Below are 26,678 nucleotides of genomic sequence, written 5' to 3' on the forward strand. Positions count from 1 at the left end.
CGCATGCGCACTTCTAATATGGCGACGTAAACGGCCAAGCAAATCTGGTGGAAAGAAGATCCCAGAAGCTCATTTTTTTGAAGTTGTGAACGTGTGACTTTCAGTGCAGTGGATGGTTTCTTCTCACCTGCAATCATGTTTATGACACGCTCCGAATACGATAGGTGAGTTCGATCCTCTCCGATGCTCTCTTCCTTTTCATTCTTCATGTTGTTACCATTTTCCGTTCATTCGTTTTATTGATTCGAGTAAATCTCTTTCAATTCATATTTCACTGATTTTTGTATGTGTCTTGCGAACTTCGGTAAATACACAAAGTATGATACAGTGGAGGCTATGACGATTATTTGCTACCGGGTCTTAGCTTATGTCTTTCAGTTTCTGTCATCCGAATCACCTATCTTCAACTCATCTTGTGGTGGGGACCAAAACATTTTTTCAGTAAAATTCTTTTTCTAAAATTATTAATATTGTCAGAGAATAATTAGAATGGTCTTGGCTGGCAAACACTTGCGGTGCGTGATAGAGCATTTGCATCGTGCCACCAGCAAGTCTCTAAGAGCTTGAAATAATCAGAAAACTGGGTCATTGCCTATTTGTTTGATTGACCAATGTACAGTCCATAAAACAAGAGTATGCAAGTGTGATCTCTTTTCTATGGGCCAGATGCACGGCGCACTGCGGAAAATTAAACACCGCGCGTTCCCTCTGGTTTGAAATGAGCTTTCGTACTGAACAGGAGTTCACGCACCAGAATTTATAGATTGCGTAGGGTGCTGGAAGGAATCGAGCAAAACCGGATGGTCTCGTACAAGAAATTTAGGGTTTGCGTGCATGCTTTCAGAGTGTGATGGAGGCAAGTTACGTAATGAAGGCAGTGCGCCGTGCACTGACCCATAATCACAGTTGCATACTCTTGTTTATGCACTCTTGGTATTGCCCGTCAATAATGATTTCCATTGGGCAGTAATCCCATATCAAGAAATGAATTTTTTGCAATTATAAAAGAATGAAGCATCTGCACCAAGGAAACAATAGGAAACAACAGATAGAAGTCTATCGAACAGGAGAACACCTGGTTTGCGAAAGTAATTGACTGCATGGAAAAGTTTGAATGTGGTGGCAATCATCAGAATAGCCTTACGGTTTACTGTAAAAGCCATATATATATATATATAACGAAGTGCTAACTCTAACGAGTTTACGAGGAGAAATCTGTCGTTGAAATAGAAATCGATACGTATACTGTCCTATTGAGCGTTGAGAATGAGTGAGAATTGTTACCTTTGGTACACGTAAACCAGTCAATTTTGGGAAATCGTTATGTATGCGCCTCGTTAGAATAATGGCTTTTACGGTAGTTACTCTGAAGCTTCTTGCTGAGTGAACTGATGGATGCGTGCGGCAAGAGGCTGCGACGAGCAAAGAGGGCTTGCGACGCGTAGTTTTGTGCCATCTTTGCAACATCCTTATTCCTAAACCTTATTGTGTACTCAAATGTATGATGCCACTTTGTTACAGGGGCGTGAATACATTTTCACCTGAAGGTCGCATCTACCAGGTGGAATATGCGATTGAGGCCGTCAAGGTATGTCAAGCTCTCGCAGCATATTGCTACATAATTGCACGTTGTGGTGGGTCTGATTTACTCACCTCCCGCCGCTATAAGAGCTGCTTTTGTGCCTTCATCGTTGAGGGTAGTGGCCTTGCTACAGATACGGAAAATACAGTCTTACTGAGTCTCACCCGAACTCTGAAATCTATCATTATTTTATTTCATTTAACCATGCATTCTGCTGTGGGGGGATTTCAGATTCGTGCCTGGTTCTGATGGGTACAGTAGTAGCATTACTGTATCACTTCGTTATAATACTGTATAACACGTTATTTTCGGTGTAATTTTAATTTCGGTGTAATTTCGGTAGAGAATTCAGGCACCTAAATTTAGATTACACCTAAAAGGCACTCGAGTATGCACTGTATGTGAAGGGTAGGCTGGTCACCTAATTCTACATTACACCTGAAACCTGGCAGGTCCCTGGTACCGAAATTTAAATACACCTAAAATAACATGATAATACAGTATTGCGGTGTGGTAGTGATGATTGTTGCTTTATTCACCTTTCACTTCCTTTTGTAGCTTGCCAGCACTGCCATTGCGATCAAGACACCAGAAGGTGTCGTCCTCGCATCCGAACGAAGGCTCACCTCTCCATTGATGGTCGCATCCGGAATTGAGAAAATTGTTGAAATCGACAAGCACATCGGTATGTTGTGGTACATGTCTTATGTGAATTCTGTAGTGTCGCGTATAAAAGCATGACTTGTATAGAAGCATGACTCGAATAGAAGCCGAATTTTTTGAAGCGCGCTGTGACACAGAAGCATGATTTGAATAGAAGCCGCTCTCTGCAAAGTACACGTGCAAGTACATGCGTGGCAGTATGCGCTGCACAGCGTAGACTGATGATGTTGGCGTAGAAGCATGATTTGAACCCCGGCTTATACGGCCGTAAGCACCTGCTTTTATACGCGACATTACGGTACATGTACCGTGCTCCTCCAACAATAGTCCTGGCTTTGTTTGGTTGCTAACTGCGAGTATGATCTCGTAATTGTGCAGCTATACGTATTGCTGTTCATTTTGTCGACTGTAGAGAAGACAATGATCTTCTGCGTCATCTGTACATGCAGTGTGAACATGATATTGTCTTGTTTGCATACTCGTACATGTATTGTATTGCGTATACCGCCGCTCCGCACTCTGGTGCACTGAACACTCTTTCGAGCTGCTCCGAACAGCCCTGACCGTGTCTTGTTTGTGTGTGTGTGTGTTTGTTGTGTGCCTTAGGCTGTGTGTCCAGTGGTATCGTTGCAGATGCACGTACCATGATTGACCGGGCACGTCTCGAGGCTCAGGTAGGGATTTTGTTTCAGCACACGTTGCACCCTTGCAGCATTTATAGATTCCTCTCGTGCATACCGCTTTCACCTTTTCTTTTCCTTGTTTTCTTGAGCAGTGTTCTTTTATTTTGAATACTCTAATTTCAGAAATTTTCGGTATGAGGGCAACAAGCTAGGTTAGGTGAACAGAAATTTTCGGTACAGAGAAGCAGTTCCCTATTGGTTTATGTGTGTTCTTGTTTGTTCGGTGTATTGAAATTTTAGGTATGAAACAGACGCACCGCAAGTACCGAGAATAAAAGTACACCGAAAATTTCTGAAATTGCAGTACTGCTCTTCCAGAGCATGAAGGTGACCATCATGGTGACACTGAATTTTCATTGTTGTTTCTTTACGTCTGATTTCGCATGCACATTGGAGTTATACGATACGCTAATACATTCGCACATGTGAAGATGGTGACTACCGGTATACACGCTCTTAAATGTATTGCAGGGCCGAGCTTGGAAGAGCCAGTGGAGTGTAGCAGACGATGAACACTTCCGAATCTTGGAGATTTTGGCCAGTTTAACTGGATAGAAAAAGGCACCGTTGGTTTCTTATTTACATGCTTGCTTTTCTCCACATCGCAATGCAACTAAAACTAATTATGTGATGTCTTTTTTTCTCTTGTTTGTTTCAGCAACACTGGTTTACATACAATGAGTCAATGTCAGTAGAGAGTGTATCTCGTACCGTCGGCAACCTGGCCATGAGCTTTGGAGATGAAGATGATGAGGATGCCATGGTAGGTTTCCCATGCTTTCTGGATGGTTGTGCTCTGTTGTGCTCTGTGCATTTGGCAGCTGCTGAGTCACTGTGAGTTGTTTCGTAGTGGTGAAGAAATTATTGCAATGGTACCAAACATTGTTTGACTTATTTCTGCTACGTGTTTATGTGGTAACCTTTGATTCTGTACTGACAGGCACGGCCATTTGGCGTCGCTCTTCTGTTCGGTGGTGTCGACCATAATGGACCTCAGCTGTAAGTTGTGCTGCTCTTCAATCTGGCTCTTTAATGGTATCAGTGTACAGTCAACTTTGCGTATAACGACACTCGGCGGGGCATCAGAAAAGTGTCCGTATACCCGAAGTCTCATATGTATTACAGTTAGATGGGACATTGCTCTGGGCATGGAAATTCTGTTGTTATTCGCGAATTGTCGTTATTCGGTAGTCATTAGCGAAGTTGACTGCATATGCTTTTTCGTTGATATGCTGTCAACATTTGGAGTACCGATAGCTCAGCATTGGTTGCAAACTTAAAGGGGAAGTTAAGGCAAAAATTAAAATTTCACCAGTTGTAGTCTTCGGGGTGCTGAGTCGAATGGTCTTGGTCCGAGAAAGCTGAGACGCTCCCTTCCTACTTGAATCCCAATCGAACTCGCGCACTTCCACCGAAACTGGGTGACTGCGCCCTACTAGATGGGGATTTGTATGCAAAATGTCACGAAAAGCGCCATTTCGTTCTTATAAAAGCACGGATGACCGCGATTGGCCCATATGTTGTAGTCTTTTGGACGCTGAGTCGACTGGTTTTGGTCCAAAAAGGCTGCGATGCAGCGTTCCTTCTTTATTCCCAATCGAACATGGTTGAACAAGCGGTCACGTGCTCCTGGATGCCCAAATCACCTGGTCACCACGCCAGCAGGCGACAACTTTCACACCAAGGTTCAACTCGAGTGACAGGACTGCACCCAAAAAAGGTCAAACAGGCTAGTAAGTTGTACCCTGCAGGCACGGTGACCAGGTGACTGGCGTACGCAGGAGCACGTGACCGCTTGTTCAACCATGTTCGATTGGGAATAAAGGAGGAACGCTGCATCGCAGCCTTTTCGGACCAAAACCAGTCGACTCAGCGTCCAAAAGACTACAACATATGGGCCAATCGCGGTCATCCGTGCTTTTATAAGAACGAAATGGCGCTTTTAGTGACATTTTGCATACAAATCCCCATCTAGTAGGGCGCAGTCACCCAGTTTCGGTGGAAGTGCGCGAGTTCGATTGGGATTCAAGTAGGAAGGGAGCGTCTCAGCTTTCTCGGACCAAGACCATTCGACTCAGCACCCCGAAGACTACAACTGGTGAAATTTTAATTTTTGCCTTAACTTCCCCTTTAATTGTCTGGCCGTTTTATCTGTGGCGATGTGCAAGCCTCCCTGATACACACTTCCTTAGATCCGCTCCTGGGGCTGCCGTAGCAGCTGTTGGACTGGGTAGTGACAGCGTGGGAGATGGCTTGACCTTGGTGTCGGCTGCCTTCTCTTGCTGCTCCATACTGCCCTTTCCGGCCGCTCGCAGTGCAGCCCAACAGCCTTTTAGCTGCACATTGGGAGTGCATGAGTCATGGGTGTGTGACAGTAGCCTACTTCACGGTTGCCTGCTTTGTTATTAGAGATGTGCTCTTTGCATTGCAATGCTCTTTTGACAATGGTGACTGTGGAACATAACTTAAAGTCCTGTCAGAAGTCAGCTCCTTCTTTGTCTGGACATTATACTAGCACTGGTTTTGCTGTTTGTATCCCCCTTTTTCTTGTTCTGTTTCGCCGATGGTTTGTACTAAATCATGTTGACTTCTCTGTGCTTCTCTGGCTTCTGCAGCTATCATGTTGATCCATCCGGAACTTTCCGTGCCTATGAAGCTATGGCCATTGGTATGTTTGCTTGCATTGTGTTCTGTTATTAGTCTGGACTTCTGAACTTGGGGTTCTAAATTACTCTCCATAATAATTATGTTCGATTTTGTTGTGCTGCCGTGGTGTACACACTTCCTTAGATCCACTCCTAGGACTGGCCAGATAACAGTTTGCTACGACTTGCAAGTGTGAGCATTTGTGATCTTCGCATCACATTTTCTTTCCCTACTTGTCGTGGTGGGCGATTGTCTGTACGGCGCAGTCCAACAGCCTTTTAGCTGCACATTGGGAGTGCATGAGTCATGGGTGTGTTACAGTAGCCTACTTTGCAATTGCTTTTCATGTTCAGCGAAACTGTCCTGTGGTGATGCCAGTCTGTGAGTTTCCGACATTTCTTGTTGTGAGCTTGCAGTTGGTATCAGCAATGCAGACTGTGCCACTTCGCTGACCAAAGCTGCTGCAGAACATATCTTTTGTCTTTCCTGTTTCATTTGTCAGCTTTTGTTCTATACTGTCAGGATCGTATCATGTTGCATTATTGGTGGCTACAGCTTTGCTCCTTTGTTTTCTCTGTGTGTGTTGTCCGTCAGGTTCTGGATCTGAGGGTGCACAAACGTCGCTGCAAGAAGTTTTCCATAAGGTAAACCTCGTCACTTGTTTGCGCTTTTGCTGCTTGTCTTATCCCTTGTATGGGCCAAGCATGCTTATCTAGTTTCTGCGTGTAGCACTGGAACTGATCTCGAACAAGTGCGAAAGTCCACTAATGGCTGCACTTCCGTTCACCTGGTGGCTACATTTGACCAGGTTACGTCACATGAGCTGATTGTGTCGCATACTGTACCTGTGTTGCTTGGTGAAGGCTTTATTTTGCATCAACTTCCATGATGCTTGTCACAACTTTGGCCGCTTTTTCGTTGGTTCACATGCTGTTTGCATGTGTTGTTTTGGTTTCCTTCAGAACATGTCGATAAAGGAAGCGTGCACAGCGTGTCTCACCATTTTGAAGCAGGTTATGGAAGAGAAGCTGAGCTCTACAAATGTTGAGGTATGACCATGAATGTATTCCTTGGGCATGCTATCCGCACTTTCTAGGTCAACCGTATAATCTGATGCCGTGGATGTAGCGTACACACTTCCTTAGATCCACTCCTGGGACTCGCCAGATAACAGTTTACTATGGCTTGCAGGCGTGAGAATTTGTGATCTTGGCATCACATTTTCTTTCCCCGCTTGTTGTGGTGGGCGATTGTCTGTACGGCGCAGTCCAACAGCCTTTTAGCTGCACATTGGGAGTGCATGAGTCATGGGTGTGTGACAGTAGCCTACTTCACAGTTGCTTAGTTTGTTGTTAGAGGTGTACCCAGTGTAACACTGCCCAAGAGCTGTGGTTTTCCACCACTACTCTGGGTCAGGCTAATGTGCGCTGTGGTATGGCTTTGCTCTAAGAACGCCTTGTGACTATGGAACACTCTTTGCCTTTTCACATTAATTTACTATGTGTACTGTACTCGTGTGCTGGGAGGGTTGATTGCTGTGCTTCGTTGTACAGATACATTGTGTTTCTGCCTGCTGACACATGGTGGTTTGTTTCCTTGTGAACGTTTGCTTTTTTCAGGTTGCTTGCGTCACACCTGACAAACTCTATCACTTGTACACAAAGGATGAAATTGAAGAAATTGTGTCAACGATTGGCTCACTTGTGTGAGCTTCTGCGGCCTGCTTCTTCTTCGTATTAAATGCTGCACATTGTTTTCCAATTGCTCGATTCTCGTATCTGATTTCTTTTTTTTATCGTGTGGGCCGCCTGCCGCACTGTGGCAAGCGCTGCCGTACACGCCATGTTGTCGCTGTGTTGGGTTTTCACTGGTTGTACCCAGCATGCTTGCAGATTGTATTTGTTCGTGTTTTCATGCGCTGCTGCTGTGTCCAGCGGATTCCCGGAGCTGAATGCATTCTCGGCTACCTGGGCATGCTGCTGCACAATTTGTCTTTCAACTCTTTGCTCAGGCTAGCATTTTCATTCTCCTTGCATATATTTCCTCCACTTCTGATGTACAAAGCTGTTGTAGATACTCCTCCATGTCGCCTTTCATTGCTATCGCCTGTTTTTTATTATCTTGATTACGTACATGTGTATATCTGTGTTACTCGTACCCATGCTGAACGTTAGTACATTGTAAATTAACGGCAGTGCTCATGTTTCCGATAACTGTACCATGACGAGTCTATTATGGACTTGGTACCATGTGAAAATAATGACTATGCATGTGTGGCAGGGAGTTGTCAAATACTACTACTTACTAGTACTTGACGTCTTCCTGACGTGCAGTGTTGTGCATTATGTACTCTTGATAGTACAATACATGTTGTCAACTGCTTGTTGATGCGAACAGCATTGGAGTAGTTCAGGAACCTAGCGTACGGGGAACACAGACTTCAAAAGGCCCGCATGCCGCAGCTCAGTTACAGACATCAAGTCGATACGAATGACTTATTGCATACCGTATTCATGCACATATATGCGCACAGGCCTGTATCCGGATATACTAGTAAGCACATGGGCTTGTAACTGAACAGAATTAACATTTCGGAATTTTCCGGTATCACCGTACCGGTAATGACAAAACTCATTCTGGCATTACGAAGTATTGAAAGGTGTTATCGCAAGGACAGCATCAAAGAAATGCTCCAAAAAGATCCGGATATAAGCACACCCCTCACATATAGCGCATGGGCCCATGGGCTTACATGTGCATGAATACGGTAATTGAACCGGTATAGTATAATCACACGTATTGTGCCCTCCGTCATTCGTGCAACAAACCAGTGTACTCTTGGTGTATGGTGTATGTCTACCCTCCAAGTCCTTGATAGGCTACTCTGGTCAGTGGTCACTGTGCACGTTGGTACTTGGACTTGGAGGCGCACCGTATTAACTATTATTATGATGTAAACGTTGCCATCGCAGCTGTGGATAGAGCCAGGGAAGTGTATACAACTCCCTGAGTAGAGCATAGCAGCTGCACACTCTTGCGGGTTATGTACTTTGCACAGCACGCATTTGAACACCTGCACTATGCTACGGTAGCGCTCTCTTTGCAGATACAAATCTTCACGATCACCCAGGCCAGAGACGCATGCCAATGCCCATGCTACACGCGGGTATATGTACTAACAAGCACACTATAGTGCAGTTGATTCTCACTACATACATGTATGCACATGAGCCCATCCTGCATCCATGCAGAGCAGCCCATCGGGCCAAAAATCAAGAATAACATCAGAATACGTCTATGTACAAGAGTGGGAAGAAGCCACTGGAGAGAAAGATTAAAACGGCAGTAAAAAAAAAACATCCAATACTGTACAGTAGCGCGAGTCAAAGATATCAAGCAACTAGGAAGTCACTAAAAAGGGTATAAAAGCTCATGTAAAAGAAGAGACAGAACCATCGCTCAGCAGCATAAGAAACATTAGCACTATGAAAATCAGCAAAGAAAAACAATCCCGTAAAAATCCCTAAAACAAGTAGACACCAGTACTGTACAGTACTGTACTTGCACCGTGGGTCACACTTTCACACAAGTCCTGTACGTGCCAGAGCATAACTGGTCCAGCATTGAAATCAAATGTTCAGTCAGCCTCCTTTCGCATCGGGCACATTTTTGAGAGTGTCAGAGCAGAATGTCACGCCTCACAGGACGACCTGCTCAAGCAAACAGTGTGTGGACAATGAGCTTGCGCGAGCCATCGTATGTGCAGCGGTTGACTCTGCGGAAGACGTCGGTCTTGTAGAAGCTCGAGACGTTGGAGATATTGAGCTGACGCGCCTGAAACAAAACACGCACATACAAGCGGCACAATACATTACTATCCACGGGGCAAGCAAACCACATGCACACATACGCACCCACACACCCACCCACCCACACACACACAAATCAATGCCAAGGCAATAGAGTGCAACACTTACATGCTCGACAAAGTCTTCCTCGGACACCTGGACGATCTCCACATCGCCACCATGAATGTTGCGCTGATACGCAATCTGATCGCGAATCAACTGACGGAGAATGAACGACAGAAGCTCATCGTTGTCACGCTGGTAGGACAAGAAGCGCTGGAAGGCCTGGATAAGATACACGTCACCACCAAGAAAGCACGAAAATGAATAGAGTTAGCATGTCATTGACCGACTACAACTCATCACTGAATCACCAGGACAGGGCTACTGTTCACTGCCCTGCTGTCTCTGGCTCTACAACAACAACACGCTCAGAACGATAAAGAGAAGTGCTAACACCATACGGCTACGGCTCACCAATACGGCTTCATCATAAATAAAGCATCGCCTTTCCGTTCTGCAGCTTCGTGTTTATAGTGGAACATGATTTTCCTATCCTAAAGACGATAGCTGCAACGCCGACAACACTGACCTTTCTCATGTTGCGCATGACAGCGAACTTCTGAGTGTCAATGAAGCTCTCCAGCATAACTCGAATGGCCATGTTCACATCGTCGTTGCGCACATACTGTCTGAGATGCATCCTTGCGTGTGCCTCAGCAATACGGATAATCGACTCGATGTGTCGAACTGTGATTGGAATACTGCCAGTGGCCTGCAAGAGCGAACATGACAGAGAAGAGGAGTGGGGAATGAAACAGGGTTGCATGGGGCACCTTTCCCGCACATGTAAGATAAACCATAGGCCAGTAACGAGCTATTCGCCGGCAATGGACTATTCTACCTATCAACACCTTGCCATCACTCTCCTTTCTCTCTCTCTCCTTTCTCTCTCTCTCTCTCTCTCTCTCTCTCTCTCTCTCTCTCTCTCTCAGCTGCCATGAGGAGGTCTCTTCATGCGCATCATCAGAACAGCACCGGTTGCCAGGGGCGTGAAGTGCTCATGGCTGATTCACTCCATACAATCACAATACTAATGAGTCCACATCATACTTGTAATTGACACCCAGCAAAGCCTGGAGTAGTCAACCCAATACCAGCTGGAGAAGCCTCACCAGTGATTCTTTTCTCAACTCCGAGTAGAGATTGGCCACCTTATCCTGGTCCATCTGTTGCAGTTGTGGATAAATCTGGGACGAAACATAGATACGACCACCAACAAGTAGTATTAACGGCGAGGGAATGCTCCAGAACCACCAAAGCAGCGGAAAGATCGAAACAAGAACAGACCGCTGGCCATCCACTACCCCAGAGCACAATCGTCGGCACTTCAGCACGTAAGAAATACCCCGCCCGACTGTCCAACCAATTGAAGAATAACCCACCCCACTTTCTATCTATCTGAAGAGCACCAAGAATGGGTGCGGTAAAAAAACCCAAAGCCATGATTAACTTGACAGAGACACTGATTTGACGGTGGTGTACTTGTAAGACTGAATGCAATGAACTATGCATGTACACGAACTGTACCATACGTATTATTACAACTATGGGGCAGTGTGAGGCATGTGGGTTTAGTGTGCTAGCAGGATAGTGCAGCCATATGTGACACACAGCAGTAGTCACTACAGCCAGTGTTGGCGGATGCACTATTTCGGTCCACTTCTTGTGATTTGTTGCGCATCTCTTGTGGTGAGGTGTTTCTCCCAGGATAGCCATATCCTGCATCGCATTAAGACGATTATCCGTGGCAAAGGTTGGGGAACAGAACGAGTGAAGCGTGAGGACTTAGCAAACCATTGGCTGTGTACTCTCTGAAGTCCTGAACAGCTGTGCCTACAGGAGTAACCTTCAAACCGCAACTTACTTTTTGAAAGTAGCTACAGTACAACAAAGCTATAGCCATGCAAAATGAAGTCCAAACTCATTACGTTACAGCCCTGCACCCCATGTCCAGTGTGAGCAGGTCTGTGGCTGCACAGTCCCCCGCACTAGCTCGCTCATAACGTCTGGATGTCATGGAGTAGCACTGTAGAACAGTGTTGGGAGCTGGCAGAGTCAGCAGCTTGCTCCCCCCCCCCGGCCATCTTCACTCTCGTTCTTCACTCACCTTCTCCCGTGCATACATGATGTACTTGCGAAGAATGTCCTGGGGAACCAAGTCCACTTCACGTGGCTCCTCCTCCACCTGCAACCAACAGCGCAAAGTTGAAAATTCGTTACATCCATAGAAGACAAGAACATAGAGAAAACACACACACACACACACACACACACACACACACACACACCCACACACACACACACACATACTGCCAGCAGCAATATACGAGTTTCAGTAGTCAGTCGATGCGCCAAGTTTGTAAAAGCTGCAAAAAGGGTCCTCTTTTTATTTGCAACCGCGGGAAATTTGAAGGGCATTTTGGTGGTGTTCTCAATTTTGCTCAAGGATTTAGACAACTGGTTGTTGAGACATTGTGGACAAACACTGAGACATCGATTGCTTTTGCGCATTTCCAGTGCTTCGAGGGTGAGTGGAGAGGTAATCAAGCAGATTTTTGAATAGGTCTCCAAACATCAGATCACTTTCCTTCGACATTTTTGTTCTGTTTTTTTTTCCTTTCAAATATGAACTTCGTAGGTACGTCACAGATTATTTCGGGCCGCTGCTTGTTGCAAGAGCGGAGAGAGAAAGCGTCCACACATATAGAGTCCCAAAGGAGGTACTCACAGCGTCTGAAACGCTGGCAGGCGTCAGGCCACCCCATGCCAAAATATGGGCCGGCAAAATTTGGGTACGCAATTGCACCCTGGTAGAGAGTGTGGACCCTGCTCTGTGTGCCAGGAGACACCACGCGATGCCAGATATACCCACCCAGCCTCTATTGAAAACTGATATAACACCAAGCATCCAGCTATTAAACCATATGCATGTATATGCAAGAAATGCATAAAGGGTTTGAAGGCACAGGCTGCACAGCAACATCAATTGCTGGCAGGGCAGAGCTGTTTGAGTTTCCTTATGGCAGCAATGCCGATGAAGGTGACTCCAGGGTTTGGAGGCATGCACTGCGACATCAGCACGCAATGGTGTACAGCCCGGACACCGACACGTTCCACATCGGTCTGCCACTTGGGTGCGGCCAGTCAGTTTTCGTGCAGCTGGACATGCCAGGTAGCCGGGAGCGAAGCTACATCTCTCTGAACACCCTTCAGAGTAGCTTCATGGCTGATCCTGACCTGCAGCGTGTGCCAGCTAACAAGAAATGCCGCACTCTGCAGGTTGCGTTCATAGCCACAGGGTGTGACTATGTATCCTTCTTCCGCTGCATCGGCAAGATGTTCTTCATGAACACCCTGGTGAAGAACGCAGCATTCATCACAGGAGGAAGTAGTGATGACGGGGTGCCAGGAATGCTGTGCGACACGGAGAATGAGCATGGCTCCCTAGCGTTCGTCCGCCTGATTGGTCGTGCATATCACCAGAAACACACAGCAGGATTTGAGGACAACGGCCCTCGGTCACTGCTGAGTCGGCAACAAGGAGCAACCACCGAAGAACGCCACATTACATGGCTCAGCGACATACGAAAGGTGGTATGGAGCAGAGTGGAGCCAGAAGAGGACTGCCCTCCATCTTGGAGCGCCCTGCATCTGCACTGGCAGAGAGTGTGCTGGGTGGCGAACATGTGGGCGCAGGCCAACCAGGAGCAAGTCAATGTCCTGGATCCCAATAAGTATGGTTGGAGGACAGACGGCAACGCTATCAGTGTCGTCTGGGACACAGAAGAGCACATGGCTGCAGTTAGGTCACGAGTGATGCTGCTGACTCGTGGGTGCAGCTGTAAGTCTGGCTGTGTCACCAGGTGCTGCAAGTGCTAAGGTCTGGTCGCTGTGATCCTGGTTGCAAAGGTATTGGCTGCAAGAATGTTGTCAGCAATGTCGTCAGTGAGGATGGCAATATTCACCACTCCAACCCCGAGTCTGAGGAGAGTGGCAGTGATGCTGATGAAGACGCCAATGATGGTACCGTGCAGCATGGCGAACCACTGGATGAGCACACACCCCCACCCGCGCTCGTCGACACCACCACTCCTGCAGACGTTGAAGAAGAACATATGGAGCCATGATCGTCACGTCACGGTTCTGTGCAACTATGGAATGACTGTAAGTGTCACTAATACCAAGAGTACATAAACCAGAGACAGAGTGTGCAACTGTGCATATCAGATCTGAAACAGCGCAGTTCGTGCACTACGTCACCCTGGTGAGGCCAGCCAAGCCGCGACGTGCGTACAGCTCAAATTTTCGTGTTTCACAGACCGGAAATCACCCAAGTTTGCATGATTATAGGCGTCCTGTTTTAGGATTTCGGTGTTTTTGTGTGACTGCGTATGCTGCGACCATCCGCTGACAAGTAAATTCACCAGGCTATCCGTATCAAAAAACCGAAATCAGGACAAACTCAGTGACCTGCACCACTGTGACTGGTTACGCAACTTTTCACCGTACCTGTGGCTTACCATGCCGTCAGAAATGACGTACTGCACGAATTACGCTCCGACAGGAACCATCCCGAGTTGCACACTCTGGTTTATGTACTCTTGCTAATATTTTATAACCAGCTTTAACCAACTTTTCATGAGACTTTTTTTGGTTGGTGTGTTCATGTATGTAATGCAGAGATCAATATATCGACATGCTGGTTGACAAAATATACCAAGTAGCTCCATTTTTGATACTAATAGTTAGGCTTAGTCCCAAATTTGCCGTGACACGATAGCCCTAGGGTTCATACATACGCACAAGGAGGAAAACGAGAAAACAAAGCTCTAAACATTCACCTCGATGCAAGCACCTATAATGTTACTTTTTTCAGATTGTTGTACTGCTCAATGGAATTTCGGGCCGCACCTTGCAACGTTGTTGCATAGTCCGATCACATCCAATTTCACACTGGTAGAACCCAAGAGAATAACCAACAGCTTACGATCGTAGAAACTGGTGTCCGTGACCGATGTCCACCTCTGCACGCCCGAGAAGTTGAGCGTGCACAAGATACGAAAAAGGACGCCGTCGAGGAAACCTCTCCTGATGGATCCCAAATCAACACAGCTAGTCTCAGGGGAAGGCATAATACTAAGAAGAGAGTGGGCACGTGCCAGTAAACTAGTTTACAACAGCTACTTTATCCACGAAAAGCTGATATGGTCCATGATGGTTCACAAAATACAGTAAAACCTGGGGTAAGCGACCTCTGGGTTTAGCGACCACCTGCTCTTAACGAGCGCTTTTCCATGCACGGACAGTTCTACACAGACACTCTGGGACCTGGTTCTAAAGACCACCTGGCTTTAATGACCGCTTTTGCTTGCACCATGGGGTGGTTGCTTAAACCAGGTTTTACTGTACCAAGAAAAACAATTGCCTCGGCGGCGTTTTCGCCTCATTTTTTTCCCCCGCGGTTGCAAATAAAATCGGCCTCATCAGCGACTTGGCGCATCGACTGTAGTTGAGTTGACGTAGTTTCAGGCATGAGACAATTTTGTGCAAAACAGAAAAACAGCCAACAAAAGACATCAAAGACTGAGTCCTGATGATCGAAAATTGCCCTGAAAATCAGTATAGAAAACACTTCAGGGTGAGCTCTGCTTTTTACGATTGTTAGTTCAGCTGCAGGCAAATGATATTCCCATTCAAACAAGTCTATTTGACAACAGTACCTCTGTTTTACCATTAATTTTCGCAGTCACCTCATTGCTACATACTGTGCAAGGTCTAATGTGCACCTTTTTCTCCAGCAGCGAAGCCATGATCACACATGTACTTGCAACACCCGATGCTGTTGTTATAGTTGTTGACAAAGCCACCGTTAGTTACTGTATTAAAAGTTTAAAACCATAAGCAACAGTAACATACAACGGCATCTGCTCCATTGGCAGCTCCTGCGTTGGGGTGATGGCGCGTGTGGCTGCCCACAACAAAGCGAGCAAGACGCTCGTCCTGGAGGCAACAGCAACAAGAACAAGAACAAGAACAAGAACAGCAGCAACAACAAGAACAACAACAACAACAACAAGAACAACAACACATCAGACACAGGGTTAGAGTAAGCAATAGGACTTCCCACCATCACCAATGCCACAAGCGATCATGGACAGGAAATCAAGATCTAACAGTGAGTGCACACGGCAACCACTTCCATGTTGTACTCCTTTTCATCAGGCTGATCAAGGACTGGCAATACATGTAGTTGAAATAGTATCGACGTTCAATGGACCTAGTCGTCTACAGTGTAAATGTAAGGCTCGCATCTTCTGTCCATGCCAAGTCATCATCGTCACTGTTCATAGCCTCACCATCCTAGCTGAACACACCTCGTCTCTGCCAGTACAAGTCTATTTCTTAGTCTGCTAAATCACAGATCCAAACTCCAAGGCTGATCCAACAAGTCACATGTTTTCATCACCACTCCTCAGTGAAGTAGCACCACCGGCTCTTTGTGGACTCCCTCGCCGCTACTGGCGACAAATGATCCTCGTACAGCATGACAATCTCGGCGTCGTTACTTCTTTGAAGTTCATCGCCCGTGCGCTAGCGAATCCTGACAGTAATTGTGACCTTTGATTTCTCGGAAAACAAAAATCGCATTTTCGCTCGGCATGGCTCGCACCTTGCCACCGTGTTTGATATATATGTACATAACTTCTTGTATAACTGAACTTCAAGTGCAACATGCCTATAAGAGATCAGGGTTGTTGACGCACATTTACTCAGGCCCTGTCCATGCCTGTGCGTGGATTTCAGCACAGCGGTACCAGACACACATAGCTTCTTACCTCGACCGGGTCGACCATATCACGAACGACGCAAAGGATGTCAAAACGAGAAAGGATGGGCTCAGTAAGATCCACCTGTACACGTGCCAAAAGAACACAGTGCAACGCGCATCAATGAGACAAGATACTGAAGACAGTGTACAAATCAGTGAGTAGCGAATAGCAAGGATAGCCGGAACAGCACGAGTAATAAAACATCATGCACAGTAGTTCTAATTAGTCAGCAATGCGGCCACAGAGGCTGAGCTGTGACATACATTGTTGGCGAATGTCATGGAAGGGTCGTAGCGGCCACCGATGGGATTGGCGGCGGCAATGATACTGCAGCGTGCCTGCACAGCCAGAGAGAAAGAGCAGAAAGCCAAACAACATGAGCAAGGAGGAGAGAAGAACAACACAAACACGAGCACACAGCTAGGATCGAAACTGTGACAACATTGGCAATGGGACGTGGAGAGAAGCTGCTCTGCCTGTAGCGATGATAGAACCACACTTGGTGATTGTGCTGCTCAAGTCTTTATCTTTGCATGCTGGAACCCAGGCAAAAGTTGAGGCAACTCTAAGACGGACTGCAGCCAGTGAATGGCGTTGCAAGGGAACTACCCACCTGAAGTGACGTAACAATTCCAGCCTTGGAGATGGAGATGCTCTGCTGCTCCATGGCTTCGTGAATACTGGTACGGTCTGCGTCGTTCATCTGCGGCAAGACATGATAGCAAGGTTCATACGGGACCGTTGATTATAGTGCATACACAACAAGGACAAACAACAACACATCTGGAGCCAAACGCACATCTGTGGAAAGTGAGTGACAACAACATGAAGTCCAACTAGCATGAACAGGTATTCATCACTTGGGGGGGGGAGCTGCTATTCCAGGGAAGCGACTGGTGCCCAGGCCTTTTCAGTCTGAACTACACCACTACACTTGCAAACTACTGTACAACTACTGTAGAACGGCTAAGTTTAGCGCCGGTGATATTCTAGTGACTTGAGCGAAAGGAGTGTTTTCGCTAAAGTCTTGCCACGCCAATCAAATTTGTGCACTTACTACATGCTAGTACAGTGCAGTACTGCTGGTAGAATATGTAGTAGCACATGTGCACTGATGCATGCATGCATACATGGTATGGTGCGCGCATGATACTACACGTGCACTGGTACTAGCGCAGTCGACGTGTAAGAGCAGTTTCCATTGGCCCAGGCAAACAGTAAAACTATTCTTGTTCATGGTTTAACTGCGGAAGACAGCTTTTTTGCGGAAGACAGTTTTTTGCTTCGCCACGACCCGAAATTTGTTTTGTGGTACGGTACTAGTTCACGACGTCTCTCTTGAGTTGGCTGAAAACGGCACCTTCTGCATTTGGAAGTGATGCGTCTGAAGTTCAAGAACTTGTAAGCCCGCTGCTTCCTGATCCTGCTAAGCAGAGCGGTACAACGCAACAGGAAATTGCAGCAGCCAACAAGAAAGTAACCTCGGCGTTTGAGGTTGAAGTGAGGGGGACCAAACGAACATCCTATGGTCATTATGATGACGAACAAAAAGAAAGAATTGGACGGTACGCACCAGAAAACGGCAACAAAAAAGTGGTGGAGAAGTTTTCGAAAGGGCTTGGGAGAGAGTTGAACGAGAGCTCGGTTCACAACTTCATACGACGCTACTACAGCGAGGTCAAGCGCCTTGGAGATGTAACTGTTCTCCCACATCACGAAGCTGGACGCCCTGGGAACTTACCGGAGGATATCAAAGTTGCTGTGCATGAGCACATTCTCTCAAACTTCGCCAGAACGGTGTGCCATTGTAAATCGTACAATTGTGATCAGTGCTGCTCTCGGCATCATTGAGTTTAGGAACAAATCGCTACTCAAAACGTTTGGGGGTACAGTCAAGCTGACTCGAGACTGGGCGCAGGGTTTCATGAACCGCATGGGCCTTGTTAAGCGCAAAGCGACCAAAGCTGCGCAGAAGATCCCGGACAATTTCCCAGAGTTGAAACTCACCTACTTGAACGGTGTAGTATGAACTCTTTTACGCACTTTACTTGTATGCATGCACGTGCTGTTGCGACACGTGTTCACGCCCGCCATGTGGTCTTTACACTCCGAGCATGCGGGCCCCTCAGGTACGCATGCGAGGAACTGATCAGGCTTGTTCTGGTTTTCGGGAGTTAAGAGTTTGTTTGCACGAAATGAAGTAGAAGCCTTTTCGGTGTGCGTAGTTCTGTTGTTGTCGGACCTGGATGGTTGCTGTGCGATACACCCAAAACAAACGGCATCCACAAGGTTGTGCAGAAAGACAAATTCCTGCAGAGCTTGTCCTAAATTGGGACCAGACTGGTGTCCGCCTGGTACCTGCCAGTACATATGCGATGGCTACAGAAGGCAGTAAGCAGGTGGAAGTCAGAGGCCTGGATTACAAGCGTGAGATAACCATCCTTCTCACGATCGCCATGTCAGGACACCTGCTCCCGCCCCACATCCTGTACGCCGGGAAGACTGTGCGCTGTCATCCTCGTCAGGCATTTCCGGACGACTGGGATGTATTTCATAGTGAGAATCACTGCAGCAATGAAGCCACAAAGCTCCTCTATGTGGAGCATGCCCTCATTCCGTACGTCGTCCGCACTCGGGAACAGCTCCAGCTCCCTTTGGACCAGGCTGCACTGGCGATATTTGACACGTTGGCTGCGCATCAAGTGTAGAGTGTGCAAAAGCGTCTGGTAGATGCCAACATCCGCTACCGATAGGTCCCTCCTGGCTGCACGGGTGAATTGCAGCCCCATGACAAGTCATTCAATGAGCCCTACAAGGCAGCGTTGAAGGACAGCTTCACAGAGTGGTATGCGAGTAAAGTCAAGGAGGCCCTGGATGAGGACAACTCCGTCAATGTGGACTTGCGAACATCCATCGTGAAAGAGCTATATGCCCGCTGGCTTACCCACATCCAGGATGGTAGAGAAGACAGATACAATTGTTACTGGATTTGAGAACACTGGCATCAACGAGGCAGCTACACTGTGATGCATGTACAGTGGTGCTGCTGTAGTTTCATCTCTTCTGCTGGGCATCCAGTGGCCTTGTATCTCATTTCGGACAGTGCATTTACTGATCACTAGTGCTGGTAGCGGCCTCTGCCTGTGTTGGTATCTGTGATACTAGAATTGGTCCATTTTTTTACTCTGAAACTCGGATCGCTAAAATATTTCATCGCTAATATTGGTCGTGATTCAGAAAACGCAAAAAAAAGCTACTCGCTAAAATTAGCCATTCTAAAGTAGGTGATGAGTCACTACTGATACCCTGCAGCAAAACTGGATAACAAAGCGGAATTAAGCGTGCCGATCTGAGCCTCACCTTGTCAAACTCATCAATCAAGCACACTCCACGGTCTGCCAGGACGAGAGCGCCAGCCTCCAGCGTCCACTCCCTGGTGACCGGATGGCGCTGCACGTAGGCCGTCAAGCCGACCGCAGACGCGCCCTGACCGGTGGTGAAGACTGGGCGTGAGGCTGTCTTCTCGACGTACTTGAGAAACTGCGACTTGGCCGTGCCGGGATCCCCGCAGACCAGTACATTGATATCACCGCGCAACTTGTGCTTGCCACCTGGCATGCAAGAACACACAAGCACAGCCACAACACACAAACGTGATACACTGCTGTGAAGGTGAGCACGCAGAGAGTGGGAGCAGCCACCACTGTAATTTGCAAGGATGACAAGCAGCACTCAGACCAACTATCCACAAGGCCATAGGAGGAAACACTTACTAACAAAGAGGTGTGCACCCCCCCCCCCCCCCCCCCCCCCCACTTTCACACATACTCACACCCAATGCATACTCTTGTCCACACCCACGCCTGCTGGGAGCATCAGCAGTAGATTTGTAAAAAAGAAAGAAAAGAAAAGTGAAATAAATAATCGTGTACCCTGTGTGACCTACCGGGATCCTTTGCCTGACCGCCAAAGAGAGCCAGGGCAATGGCTCGCCTGATGTCTGTGTGCCCGTAAATGGACGGTGCGATACTGGCGACAATCTGCCCATAACAACCCAGAACACAAAAGTTGACAAACCAATGTGTAAACTTGCAGTACATCAAATACATCACTGATGACAAGGCCCTAGGCCCTGGCTAATAACAACCCAGAAGACAACACCAATGTATAAACTTGCAGTACGTCAAGTCATCACTGATGACAACAAGGCTCTATCAAGACCCGCAGCCAAACATGATTTGCACGCGTTGAAGCTCACCCTGTCTCCTATCTTCTCGTCCTTGCTGAGCTCCACAATCTGCTTGATGTCGGCATCGGTCAAGCTCTGAACGGCAAGACGATCCTCTTTCCGCGTGAGGTAGTTGGCCAGGATGACGGTGGCAAAGACGGGGAATCCGTTGGCAGTGTTCAGTGAACCATCATAGTTGTTATGGTAGATACCTGTTAACTCCTGCAAGTACAGGCATAACAGGTGGTACAAGTCTCACTCAATAACCTTTTTTATTTATTTTTTATTTTTTACTGTTTAGGTTATTTGCCGTGGTTGGCTATCACCCTTCATTTCACATTCATTTGTCATTAGCAGTCGTTTGACGAGCCAGGAAATGTTGAATAAATACAAATACAAACTGATAAACCTTTCATCGCACGACAATATCCCACGCACAACCCCACAACTTGCCTTGAGTACCTCGGCGACTGGGCATATTACAACGTGTGCATGCATTGATGCCGTGGCCCAGCAATACGCTGGAAGTTGTCTACGACCTGCCCAGGTGTACGGAGTTGTCTCGCCCATACGGTAAACAGTGCCATGCACAAGAAGTGTGTGAGGAATGACCTGCTTTCAAGATCACCTGACAGTAACTACTAGCTAGGAGCGGCACAGTGCATAATAGAAGACTCACAATCTCGTCCCCGGGCTTGCACGAGTCGACCAAGTCTGCCAACAGGATCACATCCTTGGAGCGGGGCAATCGACCAGCAGCCACCTTACCGGGACTTTCTTGGATGGTTACTCGCTGGTAATTCTGATAAACAGTCTGCAAGCAACAGCAGCCAACATCAAATAACATCCAGTCAGTTGCACTGCATCTCACCAGGCATTAGTGTTGAAGGTAAAAGAAGGCAATGCAGCTTATCTGCAAAAATACCCGGCAGTGTGACACACTCATGCTCACGTTTTTAAAAATAAAGAATATGCAATTGCAACAAAACCTACAATAGGATGACGCACAGGTCTCAGTGAGCAAGGGTGGCTGAGTATCAATACATCGACATAATACCAAGCTAGCACGCCTTTGCAAGACGATAGAAAAATCGCGACGCCAAGACACGGCAAATCGCCAGTACCTGCTCCATGTTGACGTCGAATGGGCCATGGGACTGGCACTCAGGGCAAGATCCTGGCTTGATCTCGTCAGTCTGACTTTGGTGGAATGGTCCCAGGACAAAGCCACATTTCACACAGTTGAACTTGACCATGTTGAGTTGCGGTAGGATACCAGTGCTATGGGTGACTACACCCATTGTGCGGATGAGTTGGTTCAGATGAAGCTGCCTGCAAGTAAACACAATACGAAATGCATGCACTATAATACCCACTGCCCAGGCACAACCTGCAAACTAGAATCGTAAACACCTTATCCGTGGGCAGGTGTGCGTGTGGCCAAAGTGCTCTGTGAACATTTGACATAATATTGCTGATAATCAACTCGCTAGTACTGAGAAATCGCGAAAATTTAGTGAGGCGAATACTAGTATTGAGGGTTTGCAGTAGTCTATTCGGCCACAAATTGTGACAAGACGTTGTAGTAAACAGGCATCAGTCATAATTACTAGTCGGAAATATCATACACAGACGCACTACATACGTTGGAACTGCAACAACCTGGATATCGCATGGGCGTGTACACGGTCATTTTCGCTATTCGAACTCACAAGACAAAAACTATGCGCGTCGCATTCCGGAAAGCATGCACGCAGTGCGATCGCGTGCGTGTGTGTGACTGATGCACCTGCTAGCACACTCACCTTAGGGAACGAAGCTCTTCCATGAGCGGCAGGTCTGATATTCTCACGTAGATGTAGTCAGCAATGCGAGTATAGTTGGGGAACAAAGAGAGCACAAACTCCTTTGCAGCCTACAAGAAAGAAAGGAAAAATAGATTTTTTAAATAAATTTTCAATCTCAAGGTGATCGGTGGTTTAATCAATCTAAAGTTCTAAACACTACTAAAACCACACATTATGCATTTGACCCGTGCTTCATACGTAGCCGTTAGTAGCAGTGGGACGTGCATAAAACATTGGTCAGGGCTGCACCATACACCACGCAGAAACAAGCAAGTAGCGGTGATTCCTTTACCTCGTCAAAGATCTTCAACACCTCTGCAGGTGCCTCTGGAAGAAAGTAGGCAATGACTTGCCACTGAGAAGCGAGTTCATTGTAGTTGACCACCAGACTCTGCTTGTTGGCTGGAGTCGACGGCAGGAAAGGGAGCAAGAAAAGAAGGCAAACACATAAGGAATGATAATCGCATTGCAAGGAGCCAGAGGAAAGGACAATGCTACGGTGCAGTAACGTTACTGGCATACTGCAGATGAGAAACAGATATCATCATCATGGTATTGGACATCATCGTTATAAATACTTCATGGTTTGCGTGGAGTTCGACCACACTGACTTTTCCGCATCCACTGAAATGCCGACACCCTAAAGGACGAAGGCACAAATCCTAAAATGCTGGGAGGTGAGTACACCAACCAACCACACAGTGGTCAAAGACCAAGATCCCATTCACTGCATCCATGTCCTATTCCGTTGAAAAGTAAAGCCGTGGCAATGCAATTGTTCCCTACCTTCAATCATGGTTCTAATCTTCTCCTTGTATACACTGATGCCATTAGCGTCCACGTAAGTCTTCAAGAACTGCTTGAAGCGGTTCTTGATCTCCTGTCGCGGTGCGGTCATTGACACCCACTCGCGTACAGAGTGCCCCTTCGTGTCTTCCAAGTTCTCTATCGCTTCTGGCATCTACACAGAGAAACAGGATTCACGAACATGATCGTTCCACACTTTATGATACAGGTCTACGGACATCTCATGTTCACATGTACTGTGCATTGCTAGTTCAAGCAACACAACAGAAGCTGCTGTACAGCCTTCATAGCTGGCGGGGAGCAGTGAAACTTCCAGGACCAGATGCAGAAGCACAACAGTAGGGGATGAATTTTCTCATTCGATCCCAACAGATCGTCACGCTCCAGTCCCGACCGCCGCATGCACATTGCGGACGAGCATGGGTCTGTAGAGCAGGGTGTCGTCACTGGCTTACCTCCTCGTCGTCCATACCGTACTGGTCGGCACGGTCAGCCAGCTTCCGGCGACGTGCAGGCGGCTCGTGCTCATCTTCTTCCTCCTCATCTGCAGTGCACCAGACAACAACAAGCAACACCATTATGGACTGATGAAGCATCCCCATCACCAATACTCCTATGTCCATTCAAAGATAATGTTCATAAAATAAAATAAAATATAGATGCATGACAAGAACATCCAGGCCAAACAGGGCAGATGCAGCACCTAGTGCAGGAAAAGTCCCGATACTGTAAGACATGTATATATAACGAGGAAGCAAATCTAACATTTTAACGGATGACATTTCTTCGTTATAATAAGATCCGTTGAGGCCGTACTGCTTCATATATGCTGTGTGTGGATATGGCAGAATACTGCAAGATCGTTAACATATCTTCTCGTTAACCTATGAATTTTGGACAATCGTTAAATTTGCGACTCGTTATAATAACATGTCTTACAGTACCTCAAAGGAAGGAGAGATCTGAGAAGTCATGACAAGAATGACTCTATCTACAGTCTTCTTCTATCGGTGAACGTTCCTGTGTGGCTGAGCGAAGGCTATAGAGCATTTACAATCACTGTATTGTTTAGTCCTACTCACCGTAGAGAAGGTCACGGCGAAGACGACCAGTGGCAATGGCCTCAGCGCGGTCCCGCTTGCGCAGATCGGCTTCAACACGTGCCCGTGCGCCTGGCGACAGGGCATCGTAGTCACTCTCGTCCAGGATATCACGATCATAGACGTCGAGACGAGGAATGGCACGGTAGTCTCTGTGCAATGTAGACGTAAAGTACAGTACTGTGTTCAATGAAATCCAGTCAATGAAATCCAGTCAATGAAATCCAGTCATGTCACTCAAGTTTGCACCTTGCACCTTTTCGCAGCCCAGTGTTCCCAGGTCTCGGCGCATACTTGAGGGGCGCGACTGGATTTCATATACAGCACCGTAGATGTGTACATAGATTGCACTATTGCCAATGGTCTCATAAAAGTACACTTGAATTGTTGTTCGCTTGCACAGATCTTGAGTTTCACGCTCAGGCATCAGCATCATTTGCAGAGGAGAAACGAAGCATGATGGTGCGATGTGTGCGCAATCCACACCGCATCGACACACACACACACACAAACACACACACACACACACACATACACACACACACACACGCGCACGCGCGCGCGCGCACACACACACACGCGCGCACACAATAATGGGTACATGGCAAGGTAGTGTGGATTTGTTGGAAGAATAGATAAACTGGATACTCAGTACTAGGAGATAGGTAGGGATAGGTGGATGAATAATCTGATGGACAGATATACAGAAAGGTGTGCACGTAGATTAGGGATGGTGCAGGAGGGAAGGCAAGAATGCCAACTCACCGCTCCATATTGTCACCGAACAGGTCTTCGCCCTCCTCCTCCTCCTCGTCGATGGCCTCATCGACAACATCGGGCTCAGTTCCCAGTATTCCGCTTTCATCAGCGAACGGCGGCAAGTCGCGGCCGGGACTGCTGACGTCAGTCTCCAGGCCATGAATACGGCCTGGACTACTGGTCATCGCCGCCCGTCCAGGGCTGCTGGGGATTCCAGATGGCTCCTGCGTAGTGTCCACACACACACACACACAGTCCAACCACACAAGCAAAACATGAGAACCTGATGGCCGCAATGTGACCAAATGTTACTGGAGAAACCGAGTCTGCCAGGTCATTCAACCTTCTGATGACCGTGCGTGTGTAACTTTGGCATCCTAACACGATATTGTGGCAATACATGATCAACAACAAACCTATCACGGAAAAAGATAATAAAGCTACCCAAATTTAGCAGCCAATTAACGAGGATATTCAGGGTAACAATGCGGGGAAAGGAGTTGAAGCACAAGCCATGTTTCCCTCGCGAGTCACAGCAGACCCCACACTTGGCCCAAACATCGAAACAAGTGATTCAAGTGATTGTCTCGTAGCTACCAGGGAAACTAAAATTGGTAAAAAGTTTAGTACGCCCATGCTAACAAACGTGAAAAGTGCTCCGTGCACTATAGCCTATTTTGCACAACCAGACGATCGTTAATTTTGCAAGTAAAATAGTTCTGCTTTTCCCACAAAATTTGCAACGAAATTGCAGAACTTCAGAGTTAGCAACAAAGGTCGAAATTCACGTAATTTTTCGTGGGCGAGAGATGAAGAATATCTGTGGGGCCAGAAAGAGGCTTCAATGCTCGCGTGACCTGTACGCTGGTTGTATTGCTTAGACCATGTCTGATTACAGCGCATACCCTGTTACGCGTGTGTGCTTATGCCTGTGCCTGTGCTTGTGTGTGCGTGTGTGTATGCGGGTTAGACCGCTACGTGGCCATCCTCTATGCCATAGGCACCATGCTGTTCGTCTTCTCCAACCTGTATTAGTGTACATACACTACCGCACTAGTGGTATGTAATTACACACACACACACACACACGCGCGCGCGCGCACGCACACACACACACACAGAGCCCATGTCCATGCACACCAAAGTCAATAGACCTCATAATTCATTTCAAATATTCGAAGTGGGTGGGTTCTATCATGAGGGATGCAGCCTATTACTCTATCAGAAGTCTTACACCTCCTGGAGGTGGGAACGCACGGCTATGTGCGTCACCAACCTGGTCCTGACACCAATAGGAAGGTCATAACTTGCTAGCATTATTTACGCGGGAATGGCGACTTTCAGAATTGACTAGAATTAAGAATAGTTTCGTGAGACTTTCGAATGCTTTGGGCGCGGAACTCGCACCGTGAATAAATATTCATAATCTACCACAACTTACCGACATCTTGCCGTGGATGCTCCCCAAAGCAGAAGAGGAGAATTACTAGAACTCCACTAAAAAAACAGCAATGAGTCCCGGACACTCTCACAAACCCTTCAAACTCATTGCAGGTCCAGGATCCCGTTCAAACTCAACAAGACCTTCAAACTACTCACAGCAGTGCACCTGATCCATATCC

General features: G+C 47.1%; 2 protein-coding genes and 3 non-coding genes across 5 annotated transcripts; 4 read left to right on the top strand and 1 right to left on the bottom strand.

Annotated features, from left to right (window-relative positions):
- Positions 1–5: 5 nt before the first annotated feature.
- Positions 6–7,763, top strand: LOC135809493 (proteasome subunit alpha type-5-like). The gene is made up of 10 exons (XM_065322851.1): positions 6–164; positions 1,522–1,588; positions 2,141–2,267; positions 2,852–2,919; positions 3,587–3,691; positions 3,869–3,927; positions 5,544–5,596; positions 6,169–6,218; positions 6,537–6,623; positions 7,194–7,763. Exons 1-10 carry the CDS (start codon positions 136–138, stop codon positions 7,281–7,283), a joined length of 735 nt encoding a protein of 244 aa, XP_065178923.1. The 5' UTR covers positions 6–135; the 3' UTR covers positions 7,284–7,763.
- LOC135811035 (small nucleolar RNA SNORA53) lies at positions 5,106–5,391 on the top strand. Its single transcript, XR_010552507.1, has one exon. It is a non-coding gene; the product is annotated as a small nucleolar RNA SNORA53 (small nucleolar RNA).
- Positions 5,704–5,936, top strand: LOC135811037 (small nucleolar RNA SNORA53). The gene has a single exon (XR_010552509.1). It is a non-coding gene; the product is annotated as a small nucleolar RNA SNORA53 (small nucleolar RNA).
- LOC135811036 (small nucleolar RNA SNORA53) lies at positions 6,705–6,951 on the top strand. The gene has a single exon (XR_010552508.1). It is a non-coding gene; the product is annotated as a small nucleolar RNA SNORA53 (small nucleolar RNA).
- A 978-nt stretch (positions 7,764–8,741) lies between the features above and the next one.
- On the bottom strand, positions 8,742–26,654 carry LOC135809489 (DNA replication licensing factor mcm2-like). Its single transcript, XM_065322847.1, has 21 exons — positions 26,498–26,654; positions 25,063–25,280; positions 24,280–24,449; positions 23,653–23,741; positions 23,177–23,351; positions 22,683–22,792; positions 22,349–22,458; positions 21,668–21,875; positions 21,223–21,357; positions 20,574–20,765; positions 20,262–20,355; positions 19,676–19,926; positions 16,929–17,018; positions 16,579–16,653; positions 16,322–16,396; positions 15,402–15,485; positions 11,593–11,670; positions 10,598–10,672; positions 10,015–10,197; positions 9,552–9,707; positions 8,742–9,408 (listed from the first exon to the last, which is right to left on the bottom strand). Exons 1-21 carry the CDS (start codon positions 26,501–26,503, stop codon positions 9,289–9,291), a joined length of 2,694 nt encoding a protein of 897 aa, XP_065178919.1. The 5' UTR covers positions 26,504–26,654; the 3' UTR covers positions 8,742–9,288.
- Positions 26,655–26,678: the final 24 nt, after the last annotated feature.

This window comes from Sycon ciliatum, chromosome 2 (assembly GCF_964019385.1).
Source record: "Sycon ciliatum chromosome 2, ocSycCili1.1, whole genome shotgun sequence".
NCBI lineage: Eukaryota > Metazoa > Porifera > Calcarea > Leucosolenida > Sycettidae > Sycon > Sycon ciliatum.